We start from the raw sequence: 22,512 nt of genomic DNA on the forward strand, positions 1-22,512 counted from the left end.
GAAATCGAAGGTGTATTGCTGAATGTTATCAGTGCATATGCCCCGCAAGTTGGGTGTGAGATGGAAGAGAAAGAAGAATTCTGGAGTGAGGTGGATGACATGGTGGAGAGGGTACCCAAGGAGGAGAGAGTGGTGATTGGAGCGGACTTCAATGGATATGTTGGTGAAGGGAACAGAGGTGATGGGAAGGTATGGAGTCAAGGAGAGAAATGTGGAAGGACAGATGGTGGTCGATTTTGTGAAAAGGATGGAAATGGCTGTGGTGAATACATATTTCGAGAAGAGGGAGGAACAGGGTGACGTACAAGAGTAGAGGAAAGTGCATACAGGTGGACTATATCTTATGTAGAAGGCGCGATCTAAAAGGGATTGGAGACTGCAAGGTGGTGACAGGGGAGAACGTTGCTAGGCAGCATCGGATGGTCGTCTGTAGGATGACTTTGGAGACCAAGAAGAGGAAGTGAGTGAAGGCAGAGCCAAGGATCAAACGGTGGAAGTTAAAGAAGGAAGACTGTTGTATGGAGTTCATGGAGGAGTTAAGACAGGAGCTGGGTGGTAGTGAACTGTTGCCGGATGGCTGGGCAACCACTGCAGAAATAGTGAGAGAGACAGCTAAGAAGGTACTTGGTGTGTCATCAGGACAGAGGAAGGAAGACAAGGAGACTTGGTGGTGGAATGAGAAAGTACAGCAAATTATACAGAGGAAGAGGTTGGCAAAGAAGAAGTGGGATAGTCAGAGAGATGAAGAAAGTAGACGGGAGTATAAGGAGACGCAGCGTAAAGTGAAGAGAGAGGTGGCAAAGGAAAAGGCGTATGCTGACTTGTATGAGAGGTTAGACACTAAGGAAGGAGAAAAGGACTTGTACTGATTGGCTGGACAGAGGGACCGAGCTGCGAAGGATGTAAAGCAGGTTAGGGTGATCAAGGATAGAGATGGAAATGTGCTGACAAGCAAGGAGAGTGTGCTGAGAAGGTGGAAGGAGTACTTTGAGGGGCTGATGCATGAAGAAAATGAGAGCAAGAGAAGGTTGGATGATGTGGGGATAGTGAATCAGGAAGTTCAGTGGATTAGCAAGGAAGAAGTGAGGGCAGCTATGAAGAGGATGAAGAGCGGAAAGGCATTTGGTCCTGATGACATACCTGTGGAGGCATGGAGATGTTTAGGAGAGATGGCAGTGGGGTTTTTAATTAGATTGTTTAACACAATCTTGGAAAGTGAGAGGATGCCTGAGGAGTGGAGAAGAAGCACACTGGTACCGAGTTTCAAGAACAAGGGTGATGTGCAGAACTGTAGCAACTACAGAGGTATAAAGTTGATCAGCCACAGCATGAAGATTTGGGAAAGAGTAATAGAAGCTAGGTTAAGAGGGGAGGTGATGATCAGCGAGCAGCAGTATGGTTTCATGCCACGAAAGAGCACCAAAGATGCAATGTTTGCTTTGAGAATGTTGACTGAGAAGTATAGAGAAGGTCAGAAGGAGTTGCATTGTGTCTTTGTGGATTTAGAGAAAGCATACGACAGGGTGCCGAGAGAGGAGGTGTGGTATTGTATGAGAAAGTCAGGAGTTACAGAGAAGTATGTAGGAGTGGTGCAGGATACGTATGAGGGAAGTGTGACAGTGGTGAGGTGCGTGGTTGGAATGACAGATGGGTTCAAGGTGGAGGTGGGATTACATCAAGGATCGGCTCTGAGCCCTTTCTTGTTTGCAATGGTGATGGACAGGTTGACGGACAAGATCAAGCAGGAGTCTCCATGGACGATGATGTTCGCAGATGACATTGTGATCTGTAGTGAGAGTAGGGTGCAGGTTGAGGAGAGCCTGGAGAGGTGGAGGTATGCACTGGAGAGAAGAGGAATGAAAGTCAGTAGGAGCAAGATGGAATACCTATGTGTGAATGAGAGAGAGGACAGTGGATTGATCAGGATGCAACGAGTGGAGGTGACAAAGGCATTTGAGTTTAAATACTTGGGGTCAACTGTCCAAAGTAACGGGGAGTGCAAAAGAGAGGTGAAGAAGAGATTGCAGGCAGGGTGGAGTGGGTGGAGAAGAGTGTCAGGAGTGATGTGTGACAGAAGGGTACCAGCAAGAGTTAAAGGGAAGGTTTACAAGATGGTTGTGAGACCAGCTATGTTGTATGGTTTGGAGACAGTGGCACTGACGAAAAGACAGGAGGTGGAGCTGGAGGTGGCAGAGATGAAGACGATAAGATTTTCACTGGGAGTGACGAAGAAGAACAGGATTAGGAACGAGTATATTAGAGGGACAGCTCAGGTTGGACGGTTTGGAGACAAATCAAGAGAGACAAGATTGAGATGGCTTGGACATGTGTGGAGGAGAGATGCTGGGTATATTGGGAGAAGGATAATAATAATAATAATAAATCAATCTTGTATAGCGCTTTTCAAGTACTCAAAGTCGATTTACAATAAATGGAGTGAAACAAGATGACAGATGAACATAACACAGACATACAGGGGTGGATGGGAAGGGGGGCTACGAGAGGGAGAAGCAGCAGCCACAGACGACGCCAGCAGTACTCTCCGACTTGGACAGATATAAAGGGAAGGATGCTGAACATGGAGCTGCCAGGGAAGAGGAGAAGAGGAAGGCCAAAGAGGAGGTTTATGGATGTGGTGAGGGAGGACATGCAGGTGGCTGGTGTGACAGAGGAAGATGCAGAAGACAGGAAGAGATGGAGATGGACGATCCGCTGTGGCGCCCCCTAACGGGAGCAGCCGAAAGTAGTAGTAGTAGTAGATAAAATCTATAAGCTCTATAATAATTAATAATAACATTGATAGACTAGATAAACCTGGCAAACAAAATAACAAATGAGTGATTTAGAATATAAGAATGTAATTTAAAATATAAGAATATAATTTAGAATATAAGGGGTGTCATGCCCAGACATTCCACTCATCATGGCAGCAGGGATTGTAGCCAGGTAATTATTTCATCTACTACTACTACCATCACACACCAGTCCTACCATCACACACCAGTCCTTCCATCACACACCAGTCCTACCATCAAACACACTAATCCTACCATCACACACCAGTCCTACCATCAAACACACTAATCATACCATCACAAACCAGTCCTACCATCAAACACACTAATCCTACCATCATACACCAGTCCCACCATCACACACACTAATGCTACCATCATACACCAGTCCTACCATCACACACACTAATGCTACCATCACACAACAGTCCTTCCATCACACACCAGTCCTACCATCACAGACCAGTCCTACCATCACAGACCAGTCCTACCATCAAACACACTAACCCTACCATCACACACCAGTCCTACCATCACACACCAGTCCTACCATCAAACACACTAATCCTACCATCATACAAACCAGTCCTACCATCACACACACTAATGCTAACATCATACACCAGTCCTACCATCACACACACTAATGCTACCATCACACACCAGTCCTTCCATCACACACCAGTCCTACCATCAAACACACTAATCCTACCATCACAGACCAGTCCTACCATCACACACCAGTCCTACCATCAAACACACTAATCCTACCATCATACAACAGTCCTACCATCACACACACTAATGCTACCATCACACAACAGTCCTTCCATCACACACCAGTCCTACCATCAAACACACTAATCCTACCATCACAGACCAGTCCTACCATCACACACACTAATCATACCATCACACACCAGTGCTACCATCACAAACAGTAATCCTACCATCACACACACGTTCTACCATCACACACCAGTCCTACCATTACACACTACTCCTACTATCACACACCAGTCCTACCATCACACACCAGTCCTACAATCACACAACAGTCCTACCATCACACACACTAATCCTACCATCACACACCAGTCCTTCCACCACACACCAGTCCTACCATTACACACACCAGTCCTACCATGACACACCAGTTCTACCATGACACACACTAATCCTACCATCACGCACCAGTCCTACAATCACACACGTTATACCATCACAGACCAGTCATACCATCACGCACCAGTCCTACAATCACACACGTTATACCATCACAGACCAGTCCTACCATCACGCACCAGTCCTACAATCACACACGTTATACCATCACAGACCAGTCCTACCATCACACACACTATTCCTACCATCACACACGAATCCCACCATCACACACCAGTCCTACCATCACACACTAATCCTACAATCACACACCAGTCCTACCATCACACACACTAATCCTACCATCACACACCAGTCCTACCATCACACACACACTAATCCTACCATCACACAAACTAATCCTACAATCACACACCAGTCCTACTATTACACACACTACTTCTACCATCACACAACAGTCCTACCATCACACACACACTAAGTGTACCACCACACACTAATCCTACCATCACACAACAGTCCTACCATCACACACACATGTTCCACCATCACACACCACCAACTAGTTCTACCATCACACACCGGTTCTACTGTCACACACACCAACTAGTTCTACCATCACACACACATGTTCCACCATCACACACCACCAACTAATTCTACCATCACACACACATGTTCCACCATCACACACCACCAACTAATTCTACCATCACACACCAGTTCTACCATCACACACACCAGTTCTTCCATGACAAAGCTGGTAGGACAGGACGCTGTCTAACACAAATGAACTTAACCTTAACTTGTAGTCAGACCATGAAAACACATGTGTTTCTGTCACAGTAATGTCGTCTTTTGGTTAATGTTGTGCTTTCCATCATTCTGCTCTTTTAACTCACCACCCGGTGTCTCTGGGTTGTCTTGAAGAAAGTCTCCTTGTTGTCACTGCCTACGAACCTGTGGACACACACAAAACCAGTGACCAGTTTAAGTGAAGACCTTCCTTCTGAAGCATACTCCCATCCAGTCCCATCAGCCCAGTGTCCCCTCTTCTGTTTCTTTAAAGGGCCAAACTGCTGATTCTGCTACTTCAGCCCATTTACTACAATACTTTTCATTACTCCAGACCATTTTCTAAAGCAGTCTGTAGGATGAGGATGCCACAATACAGAACTAACTGTCCTCCCTGCCAGCCAGTACCCCCTCTCCACCAAACACCCACCTGCACTCGGGATCTGTGTCGAGGACGTGCGTCAGCTCCTCTAGAGACAGAAGACCAGGAAGCCACCAGGCCCAGAAGGCGTGTCCCCTCCTGTCTTAAAGTCTTTGTTGACCAGCTGGCCCCCATTTTCACACTGATCTTCAACAGATCACTGGAGCTGTGTCAAGTCCCCTCCTGCTTCAAGAGCTCCACTATCATCCTGGTACCCAAGAATCCCCGTATCACGGGATTGAACAACTACAGGCCCATTGCCCTAACGTCTGTGGTCATGAAATCTTTCAAGAGACTGGTGTAGGCCCACCTGAAGGAAATCACAGGCCCCCTGCTCGACCCCCTGCAGGTTGTCTACCGAGCACACAGGTCGGTGGAGGATGCAGTCAACACGGGATTGCACTACATCTTCCAACACCTCGACTCCCCAGGGACACACACAAGGGTCCTGCTTGTGGATTTCAGCTCAGAGTTCAACACCATCGTCCCAGATATCCTCCACTCCACACTCACCCAGCTCATGGTACCAGCCCCCATCTGCCAGTGGATTATAAACTCCCTGACAGACAGGAGGCAGCTGGTGAGGCTGGGGAAATCACATCCAGAACCCAGACAATCAACACTGGCATCCCCCATGGATGTGTGCTCTCCCCTCTACTCTTCTCCCTCCACACAAATGACTGCACCTCAGGTGACCCATCTGTTAAACTCCTGAAGTTTGTGGACAACACAACAATCACTGGCCTTATCCGGGATGGTGACAAGTCTGCATATAGACGGGAGGTTGATAGCTGGCCCTCTGGTGCAGCCACAACAACCTGGAGCTGAACATGCCAAAACAGTGGAGATGACAGTGGACTTCAGGAGGAGTCCCCAAAAACTACCTCCCTCACCATACTCAACAGCACGGTGTCTACGGTGAAAACCTACAGATTTCTGGGTTCCCCAATCTCCGAGGATCTAAGGTGGACATCCAACATAGACACAATCATCAAAAAGGCCCAGCAGAGGATGGACTTTCTCCACCAGTTTAGGAAGTTCAACCTGCCTCAGAAACTGCTAATTCAGTTCTACACTGCAATAATTCAGTCTGTCCTCTGCACATCCATCAGTCTGGTTTGGATCGGCCACCAACCAGGACAGGGACAGACTACAATGGACAGTTAAGTCTGCAGAGAAGGACTTCTGGTATGGCGACCGAGTGAAGCAGATGTATAGAGAGCAGCTCCCGAGCGATTTCGTAAATCCTTACTATTCACATCAACAGTAAATCTCGAATTTATTCAGTGTTGCAGGAACGGGCTACAATATAAATTTTAACAATGTCTGGCAAAAATAAGACCAGCGCCCAGAGAGGAAAAACTATGACCACGGGCCCTATCATACCTCCAGAGCCTAAGCTAACAACGGCTACCGCAGAAGTAGCAACCTCCGCTCTGACCATCGCTGACCTGATAGCTGAACTGGAGAAGAGTAGAGCAGCGATTTCTGCCCAAATACAAGCCTCACTGTCTCCTATTCAAGCCACCTTAAATGCGGTTCGAATCAAGGTGGAGGACAATGGATGCTGCCTCTCCGACCATAGCGACAGGCTAGCCAGCATGGAAACACAGCTGAAACAACTCCAAACTGAAACCCTTCATCTTAAACACCAGACAGAAGACCTGGAAAACCTCTCTCGTCAGAACCACGTCAGAGTAGTTGGACCACCCGAAGGTGATGAGGGACGTTCGGCCACAGATTTTGTGTCGACATTATTCGTTGACATATTGCGAGACGAGTCGTTCAGCTGACCACCGGAGCTTGAAACGGCACACCGCACGTTGAGAGCGGAACCAGGGGAAGGAGAACGGCCCCGACCCGTGATCACTCGCTTTCTGCGCTACCAACAGAGGGACCAGGTACTCGCCCTGGCGAGAAAACGAGGGCCACCCGTACATCAGGGTCAAAGCATCTTTATTGTTCCAGACATGAGCAGCGAGCTGGCCAAGAAGCGCGCCACATTCCTCACTATCAAGTCCACACTGCACAAGAGAGGTATGAAGTTCACACTCCGCCATCCAGCTGTACTTACACTAACACACCAGGGCGTGGCGCACAAGTTCCACACCGTAGAAGAGGCTGACACGTTCTACAACCAACACCTGGCGCAGTGATCTGGGTAAACAAGCTGGCAACGTACACGGCTCCTGAACTACCGCGGAGGCTTTGCTCCTCGGCCCGGGCCAGGCACCAGTGAAGTACCGCGGAGGCTTTGATCCTCGGGCCGGGCCAGGCACCAGTGAAATACCGCGGAGGCTTTGCTCCTCGGGCCGGGCCAGGCACCAGTGAAGTACCGCGGAGGCTTTGCTCCTCGGCCCGGGCCAGGCACCAGTGAAATACTGCGGAGGCTTTGCTCCTTGGCCCGGGCCAGGCACCAGTGAACTACCGCGGAGGTTTTGCTCCTCGGCCCGGGCCAGGCACCCGTTATATACACAGTGAAATACTCCCCCCAGGTGTCACGGTGGGCGGCTGAGTGGCTACTGGGCACCTCGGCCCTTTCTTGAAACGTGATTATTCCAACCCGACAGAAGTTCCTCGTTATAACACTAGCGTTTGATTGTGGACTGTGGACCTCTGTCATTGGAATATGGACATGTGGACTAACCATTACTTCCGGACACTACAACTGGACTTTTTCCACCACTGCCGCGATTGCCATGATATCGGCTTCCTCAAACCAAGTCCACGAAACACGGAGTCTCTTCGGACAACTACGCCACCCACTGGACACAGAAGTGTACTTCGGGCTTTTCTTTTTTCAAACCGCAGTCGTCTCAAAACCAGAACCTGCTTCCTAAACGGCTTTGACCCTGCGAGGTAATGGTGAGGGGTTTGTGTGTAGCAGTGTCGGCACCAGAACAAATCTGACGGCCGAGCCTACGGTTTTCACGGGGGGGGGGCATGAGCATTAGGCTGTCAAATTTACATTCTATATTTGAATATTCTTCGATTGTGCTTCTTTTTATTAATTATTTGCTAAATTAACCTTCGAATGTGCGCTTGGAATCCTTACTTGTGCTCTGCTCTTTTCCCCGTTGCTTTCCATTCGCGCACGCAGACGCTCCAGCAGATGGCGTGAGCTTACTGGCAGCAAGCAGCCCTGTACAGCAACCACACACCGATACGCTCGCTGCACTGCGCCACAGTAGGCTGCTAAATGCCACTGCAACAACACACCGATACGCTCGCTGCACTGCGTCACAGTAGGCTGCTAAATGCCACTACAACCACACACCGATACGCTCGCTGCACTGCGTCACAGTAGGCTGCTAAATGCCACTACAACAACACACCGATACGCTCGCTGCACTGCGTCACAGTAGCCTGCTAAATGCTACTACAACCACACTGATACGCTCGCTGCACTGCGTCACAGTAGGCTGCTAAATGGCCACTACAACCACACACCGATACGCTCGCTGCACTGCGTCACAGTAGGCTGCTAAATGCCACTACAACAACACACCGATACGCTCGCTGCACTGCGTCACAGTAGCCTGCTAAATGCCACCATAACCACACACCGATACGCTCGCTGCACTGCGTCACAGTAGGCTGCTAAATGCCACTGCAACAACACACCGATACGCTCGCTGCACTGCGTCACAGTAGGCTGCTAAATGCTACTACAACACACTGATACGCTCGCTGCACTGCGTCACAGTAGGCTGCTAAATGCTACTACAACCACACACCGATACGCTCGCTGCACTGCGCCACAGTAGGCTGCTAAATGCCACTACAACAACACACCGATACGCTCGCTGCACTGCGTCACAGTAGGCTGCTAAATGCTACTACAACACACTGATACGCTCGCTGCACTGCGTCACAGTAGGCTGCTAAATGGCCACTGCAACCACACACCGATACGCTCGCTGCACTGCGTCACAGTAGGCTGCTAAATGCCACTACAACAACACACCGATACGCTCGCTGCACTGCGTCACAGTAGGCTGCTAAATGCCACCATAACCACACACCGATACGCTCGCTGCACTGCGTCACAGTAGGCTGCTAAATGCTACTACAACACACTGATACGCTCGCTGCACTGCGTCACAGTAGGCTGCTAAATGGCCACTGCAACCACACACCGATACGCTCGCTGCACTGCGTCACAGTAGGCTGCTAAATGCCACTGCAACCACACACCGATACGCTCGCTGCACTGCGTCACAGTAGGCTGCTAAATGCCACTACAACAACACACCGATACGCTCGCTGCACTGCGTCACAGTAGGCTGCTAAATGCCACTACAACCACACACCGATACGCTCGCTGCACTGCGTCACAGTAGGCTGCTAAATGCTACTACAACACACTGATACGCTCGCTGCACTGCGTCACAGTAGGCTGCTAAATGCCACTACAACAACACACCGATACGCTCGCTGCACTGCGTCACAGTAGGCTGCTAAATGCCACTACAACAACACACCGACACGCTCGCTGCACTGCGTCACAGTAGGCTGCTAAATGCCACTGCAACCACACACCGATACGCTCGCTGCACTGCGTCACAGTAGGCTGCTAAATGCTACTACAACACACTGATACGCTCGCTGCACTGCGTCACAGTAGGCTGCTAAATGGCCACTGCAACCACACACCGATACGCTCGCTGCACTGCGTCACAGTAGGCTGCTAAATGCCACTACAACAACACACCGATACGCTCGCTGCACTGCGTCACAGTAGGCTGCTAAATGCCACTGCAACCACACACCGATACGCTCGCTGCACTGCGTCACAGTAGGCTGCTAAATGCTACTACAACACACTGATACGCTCGCTGCACTGCGTCACAGTAGGCTGCTAAATGCTACTACAACACACTGATACGCTCGCTGCACTGCGTCACAGTAGGCTGCTAAATGCCACTACAACAACACACCGATACGCTCGCTGCACTGCGTCACAGTAGGCTGCTAAATGCCACTACAACAACACACCGACACGCTCGCTGCACTGCGTCACAGTAGGCTGCTAAATGCCACTGCAACCACACACCGATACGCTCGCTGCACTGCGTCACAGTAGGCTGCTAAATGCTACTGCGTCACAGTAGGCTGCTAAATGGCCACTGCAACCACACACCGATACGCTCGCTGCACTGCGTCACAGTAGGCTGCTAAATGCCACTACAACAACACACCGATACGCTCGCTGCACTGCGTCACAGTAGGCTGCTAAATGCCACTGCAACCACACACCGATACGCTCGCTGCACTGCGTCACAGTAGGCTGCTAAATGCTACTACAACACACTGATACGCTCGCTGCACTGCGTCACAGTAGACTGCTAAATGCCACTGCAACAACACACCGATACGCTCGCTGCACTGCGTCACAGTAGGCTGCTAAATGCTACTACAACACACTGATACGCTCGCTGCACTGCGTCACAGTAGGCTGCTAAATGCCACTGCAACCACACACCGATACGCTCGCTGCACTGCGTCACAGTAGGCTGCTAAATGCCACTGCAACCACACACCGATACGCTCGCTGCACTGCGTCACAGTAGGCTGCTAAATGCTACTACAACACAGATACGCTCGCTGCACTGCGTCACAGTAGGCTGCTAAATGCTACTACAACACACCGATACGCTCGCTGCACTGCGTCACAGTAGGCTGCTAAATGGCCACTACAACCACACACCGACACGCTCGCTGCACTGCGTCACAGTAGGCTGCTAAATGGCCAAGGCCAAAGACCCTGCAATCGAAGAAGCAAGTGGTGTGTAAGGTGGTGCGCCATTGCTGAGCAAGTGTAACGCTCCACAACTAAGTTACGCATTTAAAGCAGCGTCTTCAAACTAAGCAGCCGTCAGAACCGGCGCAGACCTGTGACGACGGGGGCGGCTGCTGGTGGTGTAGACTTGTTGTTGGACCACGAGAAGCCTTTTCTTACATCCCCCATGATTTTACAGCTAGCTAGCTAGCTAGCCAGCTCGGTCGACTTGCCACGTTTTGCATCCTCTTCCTGTGTGTCACACGCAATGACCACCGGAATGGACGAAATCCCACACTGACGTTCCGCTCCGGTGTCCCGCCAACCCCGCTCCTCCACAAGCACGACGTTTAATCACTTGATTTCACTGATTATTATTATTGTTTATGTATTTAAATGTGCTAAGTGCATTAATTAATTTTAATTTTTACATGACGTTTAAGTACTAATTTTCACGTCATCACTGGGTAATTGGCGGGGGGGCACAACTTTCATTTGGGGGGGCGAGGCCCGGCCAATGCCCCCCCGTAGCGCCGACACTGGTGTGTGTGTGTTTGCGTGTGTTTGCGTGTGCGATTAAGCGTGTGTGTGTGTGTGTGTGTGTGTGTATAGTTGCATGTGCATATGCATGTATGGGTATGTAGATGTGGACGTGCACACATATGCGTCCATATACGAGGTTGTTTTTCTCTGGCATTCTTGTGCTACTCTGCTCTGCTCCCGTTTGACTTCCACACCTGTTGGTGTGTGTTGCCAGTACCTACACACGCAAGCTCGGCAGTGCTCTCTGTGTTAAGGACAGAGGAACAAGAAGGATAGTGCTTCCATTTAGTTATTCCGGAGGTTAATACATAGTTTTACCTGCAACTCACCATAGGTGGGAGGATAAGATGAGCATAGGTACGGGGGGGGGGGCGGACTGGTATTATATTTTGGTTTTGCTTGTTTTTTGTTTGTATTTATGGCCCATTACCTGTTTTTGCATTCGGATTGGCACATGGCTGTCACTCTTCTTGCTGCAGTACCTTTCTGGGTTTGCACGTATGCCTGACGACTTTCCAACTGAACCAAGTCACCGTATCCCGTTATCATTTGACCTTCAGAGATTGTTATGACGAATAACCCCAGCAGTTCGGTGAGAGTGAGAGGCTCCATCAAAACTATCTCGTGGGACGTAGGGGGCCTGAATGGACCTGTGAAGCGTGCTAGAGTATTTCCTCACCTGGAACATTTAAACACAGACATCACATGCTTACAAGAAACCCACTTGCATACAATAGACCACCAACGCCTCAGCAGACCCTGGATAGGCCATATTTTTCACTCTACATTCAACCTTAAAACGAGAGGCGCAGCCATCTTGATTAATAAAAAGTAAATTTTATTCCCTCTAACATCATCTGTGAGTCTAACAGGCGATATATTATAGTAACTGGCTCCCTTTATCAAACTCCGGTTGTTCTTGTCTCTTGTGTACGCCCCAAATTGGGATGATGTAGATTTTATGAAGAAACTTATATCGTCGCTTCCCGATTTACACACTCACAAGCTAATATTTGGAGGAGACCTTAATTGTGTGATGGATCCCAGTCTAGACAGATCTAGCTCGAGAACAGCTACACCGTCCAAGATGTTGCAAGCGCTGGTCACCTTTATGGATCAGTGCGGCTGTGTCGACCCATGGAGATTCTCTCATCCAACTAATAGGCACTATTCTTTTCATTCACATGTCCATAGTTCTTACTCCCGTATAGATTTTTTTTTTATAGATAAGACACTTCTTCCCGCAGTAACCTCAGTTGAATACTCCTCTATAGTTAATTCTGACCACTCCCCTGTGATACTGGACTTGAGCCTTGAAAACCATCATAGAGAGAGTCACCTCTGGGAATTGGATTCCACGTTTCTGTCTGATGCTAAATTTTGTAATCTTATCACCCAGTCTATTGACCTCTTTGTGGTGACTAACAAAACTGATGATACCAGTTCATCTTTACTATGGGAAACCCTTAAGGCATTCCTTAGGGGTGAGATAATTTCATATACCGCTCACCATAATAGGGTACGAAAGAGATGACAACGTGAGCTTACAGAGGCAATAGCTGATCTAGACCGCCGATGTTCCATTTCACCATCTCCTGAACTGTTCAAGGAGAGACTTGCTCTCCAAACTGAATCCAATGTTTTGTCCACAAAGGATGCAGAGAAGATGCTGCTTAAAGCTCGGGGGACATTGTACGAACATGGGGATAAGGCAGGGCGCCTTCTCGCACATCAGTTGAAGGGGAGGATGGCCTTACAGCACATTTTTCAAATAACCAATAACTCAGGTTCACTGACATCTAACCCCTCTGAAAATAATGAGAATTTCAGAGCCTATTATTCTGATCTATACAAATCTGACTCACCTGATGATACTGACATGTTAAATTTCTTTAATGGGCTCAATGTTACTAAATTAACGCCGGAACAACACAAAAACCTGGAGACACCTCTAAAAATAAATGAAATAATGGATGCTATCAAGTCAATGCAAAGTGGGAATCCCCGGGACTGGACGGCTATCCTGCTGAATTTTTTAAGTTTTCCAATCAGTTGGCACCTCTGCTTTTGGAGATGTTAGAGGACTCTCTCCAAAAAGGCACACTACCACCAACACTTACCCAAGCCTCTATTTCACTGATCCTTAAAAAGGACAAAGATCCCAATTTATGCTTTTCTTATCGACGTATTTCGCTTCTTAATGTTGACGAAAAGTTACTTGCTAAAGTCCTTGCAGCTAGAATCGAGACTATTTTGCCCTCTATAATTTCAATTAACCAAAGAGGATTTATTAAAAATCGTCACTTCTTCGCAAACATACGGAGACATCTTAACATCATTCAATCCCCAGCCCCTCTGTCTAATCCTGAGGTGGTTATATCTCTCGATGCAGAAAAAGCTTTTGATCGAGTTGAGTGGAGCCATCTGTTGTTCACATTAAAGCAATTTGGGTTCGGAGAGAAATTCACATCCTAGATACGCTTACTGTATGCTTCCCCACAGGCCTGCGTATGTACCAACAATCAGTGATTAAAATTCTTTCCCCTCTCACGCGGGACACGTTAGGATGCCCGATTTCCCCCCCTCCTTTTTGCCATTGTTATTGAACCTCCATCAATTGCTCTTAAGAGGGATAAGTTGTTTCCAGGTATCAAAAGAGGTGGTGCAGAGCACAAAGTATCCTCCTATGCAGATGACCTATTCCTTTACATTTCTGATCCAATAAGTTCCATTCCGCATATTTTAGCCACTCTCCAATCCTTAAGTAACTTCTCTGGGTACAAACTAAATATACAGAAAAGTGAATGTTTTCCTATTAATGAATTGGCCCAGGAAATATCCCAGTCTGATATTCCCTTCAGATTATCGAGCACCAGGCTTAAATATTTTGGAATAAATATTACAACTTCCATCCACTCTCTATGTGAGGGAAATCTTACGGCTCTAACAGCAAAGGTGAAAACTGATCTGCAGAGATGGAACATCCTACCCCTCTCCCTAGCAGGTAGAGTCCAATCCATTAAAATGAACGCGCTCCCCAGATACGTATACTTATTTCAATGCCCACCAATTTTTTTACCAAAACATTTCTTTCATCAATTGGATTCAATAAAATCAAACTTTATATGGGGGGGGGGGAATCCCACAAATTCGTAAATTTTTTCTGCAGAGAGGGAGGTTACAGGGGGGACTTGGTCTACCAAATTTTCAATTATGTTACTGGGCCGCTAACATGCATAAAATTGCACTCTGGATCTCAGACACTGATTATAATTGGATTCAGTTAGAAGCTAACTCTTGTCATTCCTCAGCCCTAAAAGCATTGGTGTGTAGCAGTCTTCCATTTAAGCCTAAACAGCACTCCTCTAACCCCATAGTAATTACCACTTTGAAAATCTGGCAACAAATTAGGCAACAGCTCAGCTGGACTTCTCTGCCCCTAGCTACACCTGTCTGCAACAATCAACTCTTTCAACCAGCCAAGATTGATTCGAGATTTGCCGTCTGGCGCAGACAAGGCCTATCCTGCCTGGGTGATCTTTATGTTGATGGCCTATTTGCTAGCTTTGCACAATTACGTTCCACTTTCAAACTTGAACATTCTGATCAGTTTAGGTATTTTCAAATTCGCAACTTTGCCAAATCCAGCACCCCAGCATTTCCACAGGCTCCGCCGGCCTCGGGCATTGACCATCTTCTTGCAGTTACTGACTTGTCAAAAGGCCATATTTCTTTTATATACAATCTTTTATCAGCAACGACTCCCCCTGCTCTGCATAAGATCAAGACAAGCTGGGAGACTGAACTAGGTATCACTCTGTCCGATGATTGGTGGGACACTGCAGTACGTGCAATACACTCATCCTCCTCTTGTGCGAGGCTTTGTCTCATTCCATTCAAAGTCCTTCATAGGATCCATTTTAGCAAAGCAAAATTATCAAAAATTTACCCAAACCTCTCTGATGTTTGTGACAGGCGCAATCAAGCACCAGCAGACTTGACTCATATGTTCTGGTCATGCCCGAGTTTGACAGAATACTGGAGGTCCTTCTTTAACCTTATATCGGAGATTTTGGAATTGAATCTGGACCCATCGCCTCAAATGGCTATCTCTGGTGTCCCTGAGGAGGGAGTTAAAATGACTGCTAAACAAATGAATGTAATCTCCTTTGCCTCTTTAATTGCCCGTCGCCGTATTCTCCTCCTATGGAAAAATCGCTCACCCCCCTCAAACATGTCCTGGCTACGGGACTTAATGTCATTTCTGAAATTGGAAAAGATCAAATTTGCTGTCCAGGGCTCAGTTGGAAAATGTTACAAACACTGGCAGCCTCTTATCTCTCACCTTGAAACGATGCACTCTATCCCACTGGACTGGAGCAGTGGATGTGTGGTTTGGGTTAGACAACGGTGTACTGTTCTGAGATATGCGTCTGCATGCACATACATATAATGTAGTATATACAGTAGGTGCATTGGGCATGCGTTTATGTTGGTGGGCATGCCTGCAAATATAACAATGTGTGCGTGCATACACCTTGGACTGTGGCCTCGCGGTAAGGGGGGGGGGTTGCAGGCGGCATTTGGGGGCAGATTGTCAGGTTGATTTGGTGTATTACCAATTGTGCATACTTTTTTTTTTGATTATGTATGTTTTATGTATGTACAAGTATTTTGTACTTTGTCTTTGCTTATTTAATTCACTCATTTATTATTATTATTATTATTATTGCTGTTGTTGTGGTTGTTTGTGATGTTAGCTATTAGGGGGGAGACAGTGGTTATCAATGTCTTCCCCTTTTATACACACACATATATACGTATATATATATGTCTTTTCTTTTCTTTTCTTTGTATTGTGTGCTTTTGTTGAGACGCAGGGGTTGGGTGGGGTGGAAAAAGGAAATATGAAAAATGGTGACCTGTATTCCCAGTATGGTTTGTTGTTTGCTTGTCTTTCACCAATAAAAAATATATATAAAAAAAAAGTCTGCAGAGAAAATCATTGGTGCCAACCTGCCCTCCATTCAGGACTTCTACACCTCCAGACTCAGGAAACAGGCAGACAACTTCACTGCAGACCCATCACACCCTGGTCACCGCCTGTTCCAACTCCTCCCCTCTGGTAGGCGCTAGAGAGCAATGCACCCCAAAACAACCAGATATAGAAACACTTTCTATCAGCAGGCTGTCATTCAAATGAACACTTGACACTGTCAACGAACCCACCCATGTTGTAGTATATACTGTACTGTACTGCACATGTTGTATGTACTGTACTGTACTGCACATGTTGTACATACTGTACTGTACTGCACATGTTGTACATACTGTACTGTACCGCACATGTTGTACATACTGTACTGTACTGCACATGTTGTATATACTGTACTGTACATGTTGTATATACTATACTGCACATGTTGTATCTACTGTACTACACGTTTTATATACTGTACTGCATATGTTTTACTGTACTGTACATGTTGTATATACTATACTGTACATGTTGTACAGACTATACTGCACATGTTGTATATACTATACTGTACATGTTGTATATACTGTACTGTACATGTTGTACATACTATACTGCACATGTTGTATATACTGTACTGTACATGTTGTATATCATGTACAGTACATGTGGTACATACTGTACTGTACATGTTGTATATACTGTACTGTACATTGTACGTATACTGGTACACTGTCATGTCCATCTGCCTCAGACATGTATGTCAGTAAGCTGCTAATTGATTTTTCAGCATCACCTGTATAAGTCAATACTTATGTATATATGTGAAGATTGTTGTGTTGCAGTGTTGTTATTCTATGTTAAGTACACTGAGAGAGTTGTGTTGTTATTCTGTGTTCAGTACACTGAGAGAGTTGTGTTGTTATTCTGTGTTCGGTACACTGAGAGAGTGTATAAATCATGGACGGAGCGGGTTAGGTGTCTATTTATTCAGCAACACGACTTTCATTCATAGTCTACTGTCGTAAAACTACTTTCATGTACAGCCACATCTCACAGTTTCCGTCACTGTCGTGCACATTACCATATTAACTGTAATACTATGACACATACTACATCCTGTTATGGGCGTCTTAACAGGAAGTATTATTCAAAGCATCACGGTTATGATCTTAGAAAGGACGATAAAGAGACTGAAGCCTTACTGCACCTTTAAAGAGTCACCGTACTGCCGTTATCTGGTTCTCTCTGCTGACTCCACATCAACGTAAACATGACACGATGAACGTCCCTGGACTTGAACCTAATTCTAGGATTGTTTTTCATGCACGTAAACATCTCAGTTGTCCTTTGTTACTGGGCTCATGTAGTGCATCCAGACTGCACATTGTTTGCACAACATGGATGCTAAGTTGTCTGACAGCTAGCTCTCAGACAGGATGGCAAACAGGAACATGGGATGTTAAAGACTATCGAGAGCACCACCCACATTACAAACACGCCGACCTGACATCTCTGAGTAAACACACGCCGACAATTTCATTTGCTGGACACGGCATGTCAAATGCACCCTGTTTACCCAGAGGTCTGGTGGCGGGTTCTGTCCCCTGCTATTTACACAGGGAAAACGGACATGAAGTAATGGTGCCATTTCCTGACACGGTCGTGTACTCTGAAAACTCTTTTCTGACATAGTTGTGTAGCCTGAAAACTCTTTTGTGACGTGGTCGTGTAGTGTGAAAACTCTTTTCTGACACGGTCGTGTAGTCTCACAACTCTTTTCTGACACGGTCGTGTCGTCTGAAAACTCTTTTCTGACACGGTCGTGTAGTCTGAAAACTCTTTTCTGACACGGTCGTGTAGTCTGACAAATCTTTTCTGACATGGTCGTGTAGTCTGACAACTCTTTTCTGACATGGTCGTGTAGTCTGACAACTCTTTTCTGACATGGTTGTGTGGTCTGACGACTCTTTTCTGACACGGTCGTGTAGTCTGACAACTCTTTTCTGACACGGTCGTGTAGTCTGACAACTCTTTTCTGACACAGTCGTGTAGTCTCACAACTCTTTTCTGACACGGTCGTGTAGTCTGACAACTCTTTTCTGACATGGTTTTGTAGTCTGAAAACTCTGTTCTGACATGGACATGTAGTCTGAAAACTCTTTTCTGACATGGTCGTGTAGTCTGTAAACTCTTTTCTGACATGGTTGTGTGGTCTGAAAACTCTTTTCTGACATGGTCGTGTAGTCTGACAACTCTTTTCTGACACGGTCGTGTAGTCTGACAACTCTTTTCTGACACGGTCGTGTAGTTTGACAACTCTTTTCTGACACGGTCGGGTAGTCTGACAACTCTTTTCTGACACGGTCGTGTAGTCTGACAACTCTTTTCTGACACGGTCGTGTAGTCTGACAACTCTTTTCTGACATGGTCGTGTAGTCTGACAACTATTTTCTGACATGGTCGTGTAGTCTGACAACTCTTTTCTGACATGGTCGTGTAGTCTGACAACTCTTTTCTGACACGGTCTTGTAGTCTCACAACTCTTTTCTGACACGGTCGTGTAGTCTGACAACTCTTTTCTGACACGGTCGTGTAGTCTCACAACTCTTTTCTGACACGGTCGTGTAGTCTGACAACTCTTTTCTGACATGGTTTTGTAGTCTGAAAACTGTTCTGACATGGACATGTAGTCTGAAAACTCTTTTCTGACATGGTCGTGTAGTCTGACAACTCTTTTCTGACATGGTCGTGTAGTCTGAAAACTCTTTTCTTTTTTTCTTTTATAAATTTATTTCTGATTTTTCCCTTTTTTCTCCCAATTTAGTGGCCAATCGATCCCTATTTTAATTCAAACACCCACCCTCGCACTGTATGCGTTCGCCAACTGCATCTCTCCGGCCGGCAGTCTCGAAGGAGACCGCCTCGCCACTTTCGTGACAAGGCGACTCCAAGCCGAACCACTGTTTTTCCGACACACACAGAGACGCATTCACGTGACGAACACAAGCCGACTCCGCCCCCCTCCCGAAGACAGCGTTGCCAATGATCGCTGCTTCGTCGAGTCCGGCCATAGTCGGATCTGACGAGACCGGGGCGCGAACCCCAGTCCCCAGTGGGCAACTGCATCGACACAGAGCCGACGCTTAGACCGCTACACCACCGCGGACCTGAAAACTCTTTTCTGACATGGTCGTCTAGTCTGGAAACTATTTTCTGACACAGTCGTGTAGTCTGGAAACTCTTTTCTGACATGGATGTGTAGTTTGAGAACTCTTTTCTGACATGGTTTTGTTGTCTGAAAACTCTGTTCTGACGTGGACATGTAGTCTGAAAACTCTTTTCTGACATGATTGTGTGGTCTGAAAACTCTTTTCTGACATGGTCGTGTAGTCTGAAAACTCTTTTCTGACACGGTCGTGTAGTCTAAAAACTCCTTTCTGACATGGTCATGGAGTCTGAAAACTAGTGAATCTTTTATCGTCACTCATCTATCAATACCTCCCATTTTACTTAAAATCAACTGCAAAAGCACGTCTGTACTACACCTATTACTGCTTCTATTACTACTCACACTACTACCTGTCTGTGGACTCAACGTGTTGTCCACATGACAGGGTCATGGTGCTGACTGCTGATTTGACTGGTCCCCATGACGGATGTGCACAGGAATCATATGTGTACATGCATGTCAGCATTACACAACACACCTGAAAACTATGATGCATTTAGATGAGCCATGGCACCATCACACCTCTTATTTACCCTATATGAGTCAGTCCTTGTGTGTATATGTGAAGACTGTTGTGTTGTAGTGTTGTTAATCTATGTTAAGTACACTGAGAGTTGTGTTGTAGTGTTGTTATTCTATGTTCAGTACACTGAGAGAGTTGTGTTGTAGTGTTGTTATTCTGTGTTAAGTACACTGAGAGAGTTGTGTTGTAGTGTTGTTATTCTATGTTCAGTACACTGAGAGAGTTGTGTTGTAGTGTTGTTATTCTGTGTTAAGTACACTGAGAGAGTTGTGTTGTAGTGTTGTTATTCTATGTTAAGTACACTGAGAGAGTTGTGTTGTAGCGTTGTTATTCTATGTTCAGTACACTGAGAGAGTTGTGTTGTAGTGTTGTTATTCTGTGTTCAGTACACTGAGAGAGTTGTGTTGTAGTGTTGTTATTCTATGTTCAGTACACTGAGAGAACCACGAGACCAGAGTCAGTGTGCAAACCTACATGGCCAGTAAACATGATTCTGATTCTGGTTCTGATTCTTACTTACTTCATTGATTTTTGTGTCAGTTGTATAACTTTTGTGTTTACAGGGTTGCAAAACATCTGCTCTTTGTTTGCATTTTGTCTGAAAGCAATCAGAAATTAATCAGAGATCTGGGTGAATGAGTTAATGTTGTGGGGCTTCAACACACTGATTTAAGAATGTAGATCATAATTTCAGGATAAATTTAGCTGAGGTGGACACCCCGGCTTCAGAAAGTAAAAGTCCTGCCATGTATTTATTCCACCCATGCACTACACCAGCTGAATTTCAGTAGCACAACTCTTCAGCCAGGTAGAACTTGCACTTTCTGAGGCCGGGGTGTCCACCTCTGAACTGAAGAAAGTGATAAAAAGCGGGGAAGGCAGACCACCCATGAGGTGGATGAAGTAGCTGTACCTGTCCAGCTTGTCGGCTCTGAACTGGCAGGTGTAGTGGTCAGGCGGTGGGTTGGGGACCTCATGAGCCATTGGATTTGGGATGGACAGCTTTTCCAGAAGCCGCTGAGACCAGTTGGAATCAGCCGTGGCGACAACCTGGGACACAGTGGGTCACCAGTTAAACCCAACACAACTACATGTACTAGACACAATCTTGTGTGTACACTGTACTCTTCTGGTCCTTCACAGTGATACACCATGATGCACCATGATATACCATGAACAAACCATGATGCACCGTGATATACCATGAACCAAACCATGATGCACCATGATATACCCTGAACCAAACCATGATGCACCATGATATACCCTGAACCAAACCATGATGCACCATGATATACCCTGAACCAAACCATGATGCACCATGATATACCCTGAACCAAACCATGATGCACCATGAACCACCAGCAACACCACAAACATGGCTGTGATGGAGACAGGATGATGAAGGATGACAGAGAGAGAAAGGCCAGTGTGGTTTTGCAGGAGAGGAAGGTCAGCGATGTGTGTCACGGCAGTGCAGAAACAGATTGCTCTGAAAGAAAGACATGCTTTCACACAAACAAACAAAAACACAAGGACGTCAACACAGTTCAGCAATGACCACAAACACTGAAGAAAATGAACTGGTACAGACACATCATGAAGAACATCACTGTGGAGAGAATCCCAGCAGACATGTAAAATATACAACATGAGGATGAAAACCAGAGGGCAAACGAGGTTTGGTGGCGAATAACAGTTTGGGTATTAGGGTAAAGTTAACATGTGAAAGTTAAGTTCAAACTCCTGTCAGACAGTGAAGAACATCGCCATCAGCAACATGTGCTACAACCACTGGAATAACCAGGTCTTCTTCGTCCATGTGAAAGAAATACATCTCCACAAAGTTTATCAAGTTTGTGAGTACTTATGAAAGCATCTACCAAAGAGAAGGCGGTGCTGACATGAGCCAGGTGGATAGAGGAGTAAGAATATAAACCATGCGGAGGCAGAGATGAAAGCAGAGGAAAAGTGAGAGGGTAGCATGAGGTGAAGGAGTTGGTTAGTGCTGGTTCACCTGCAGTGGAACTCGCAGGCTGAGTTCTTCAGCGTAGAAACACAGTACGCTCCAGGGGGCGCTCAGCAGAACGTAGCACACCTTCTTCTTGGCTTTCACAACTTCTCTCTGCAGGAACACACCAACACCAACACTAGTTCACATTCATTTTATACAGCACCATTTCAGTTTAGTTTCATTAAGTTGCAGATTCTGTCCTGGCTGTGGAACAACGGACCAACTCTTTACCCTTGCGGAAGTGCTGAGGGGGACATGGGAGTTTGACCAGCCAGTCTACATGTGTTTTGTGGACTTGGAGAAG

General features: G+C 46.5%; 1 protein-coding gene across 1 annotated transcript in view; it reads right to left on the reverse strand.

Annotated features, from left to right (window-relative positions):
• Positions 1-22,512, reverse strand: part of ano7 (anoctamin 7) — an 82,027-nt gene that overhangs the window by 49,091 nt on the left and 10,424 nt on the right. Inside the window, exons 3-5 of the mRNA XM_056282938.1 lie at positions 22,212-22,319; positions 21,108-21,244; positions 4,823-4,880 (exon numbers count right to left, since the gene is read on the reverse strand). Coding sequence (XP_056138913.1) covers positions 4,823-4,880; positions 21,108-21,244; positions 22,212-22,319 — 303 coding nt within the window. The remainder of the gene's footprint in view (positions 1-4,822; positions 4,881-21,107; positions 21,245-22,211; positions 22,320-22,512) is intronic.

The sequence above is a fragment of the Lampris incognitus genome, chromosome 7 (genome assembly GCF_029633865.1).
Source record: "Lampris incognitus isolate fLamInc1 chromosome 7, fLamInc1.hap2, whole genome shotgun sequence".
In the NCBI taxonomy this organism is placed as follows: Eukaryota; Metazoa; Chordata; class Actinopteri; order Lampriformes; family Lampridae; genus Lampris; species Lampris incognitus.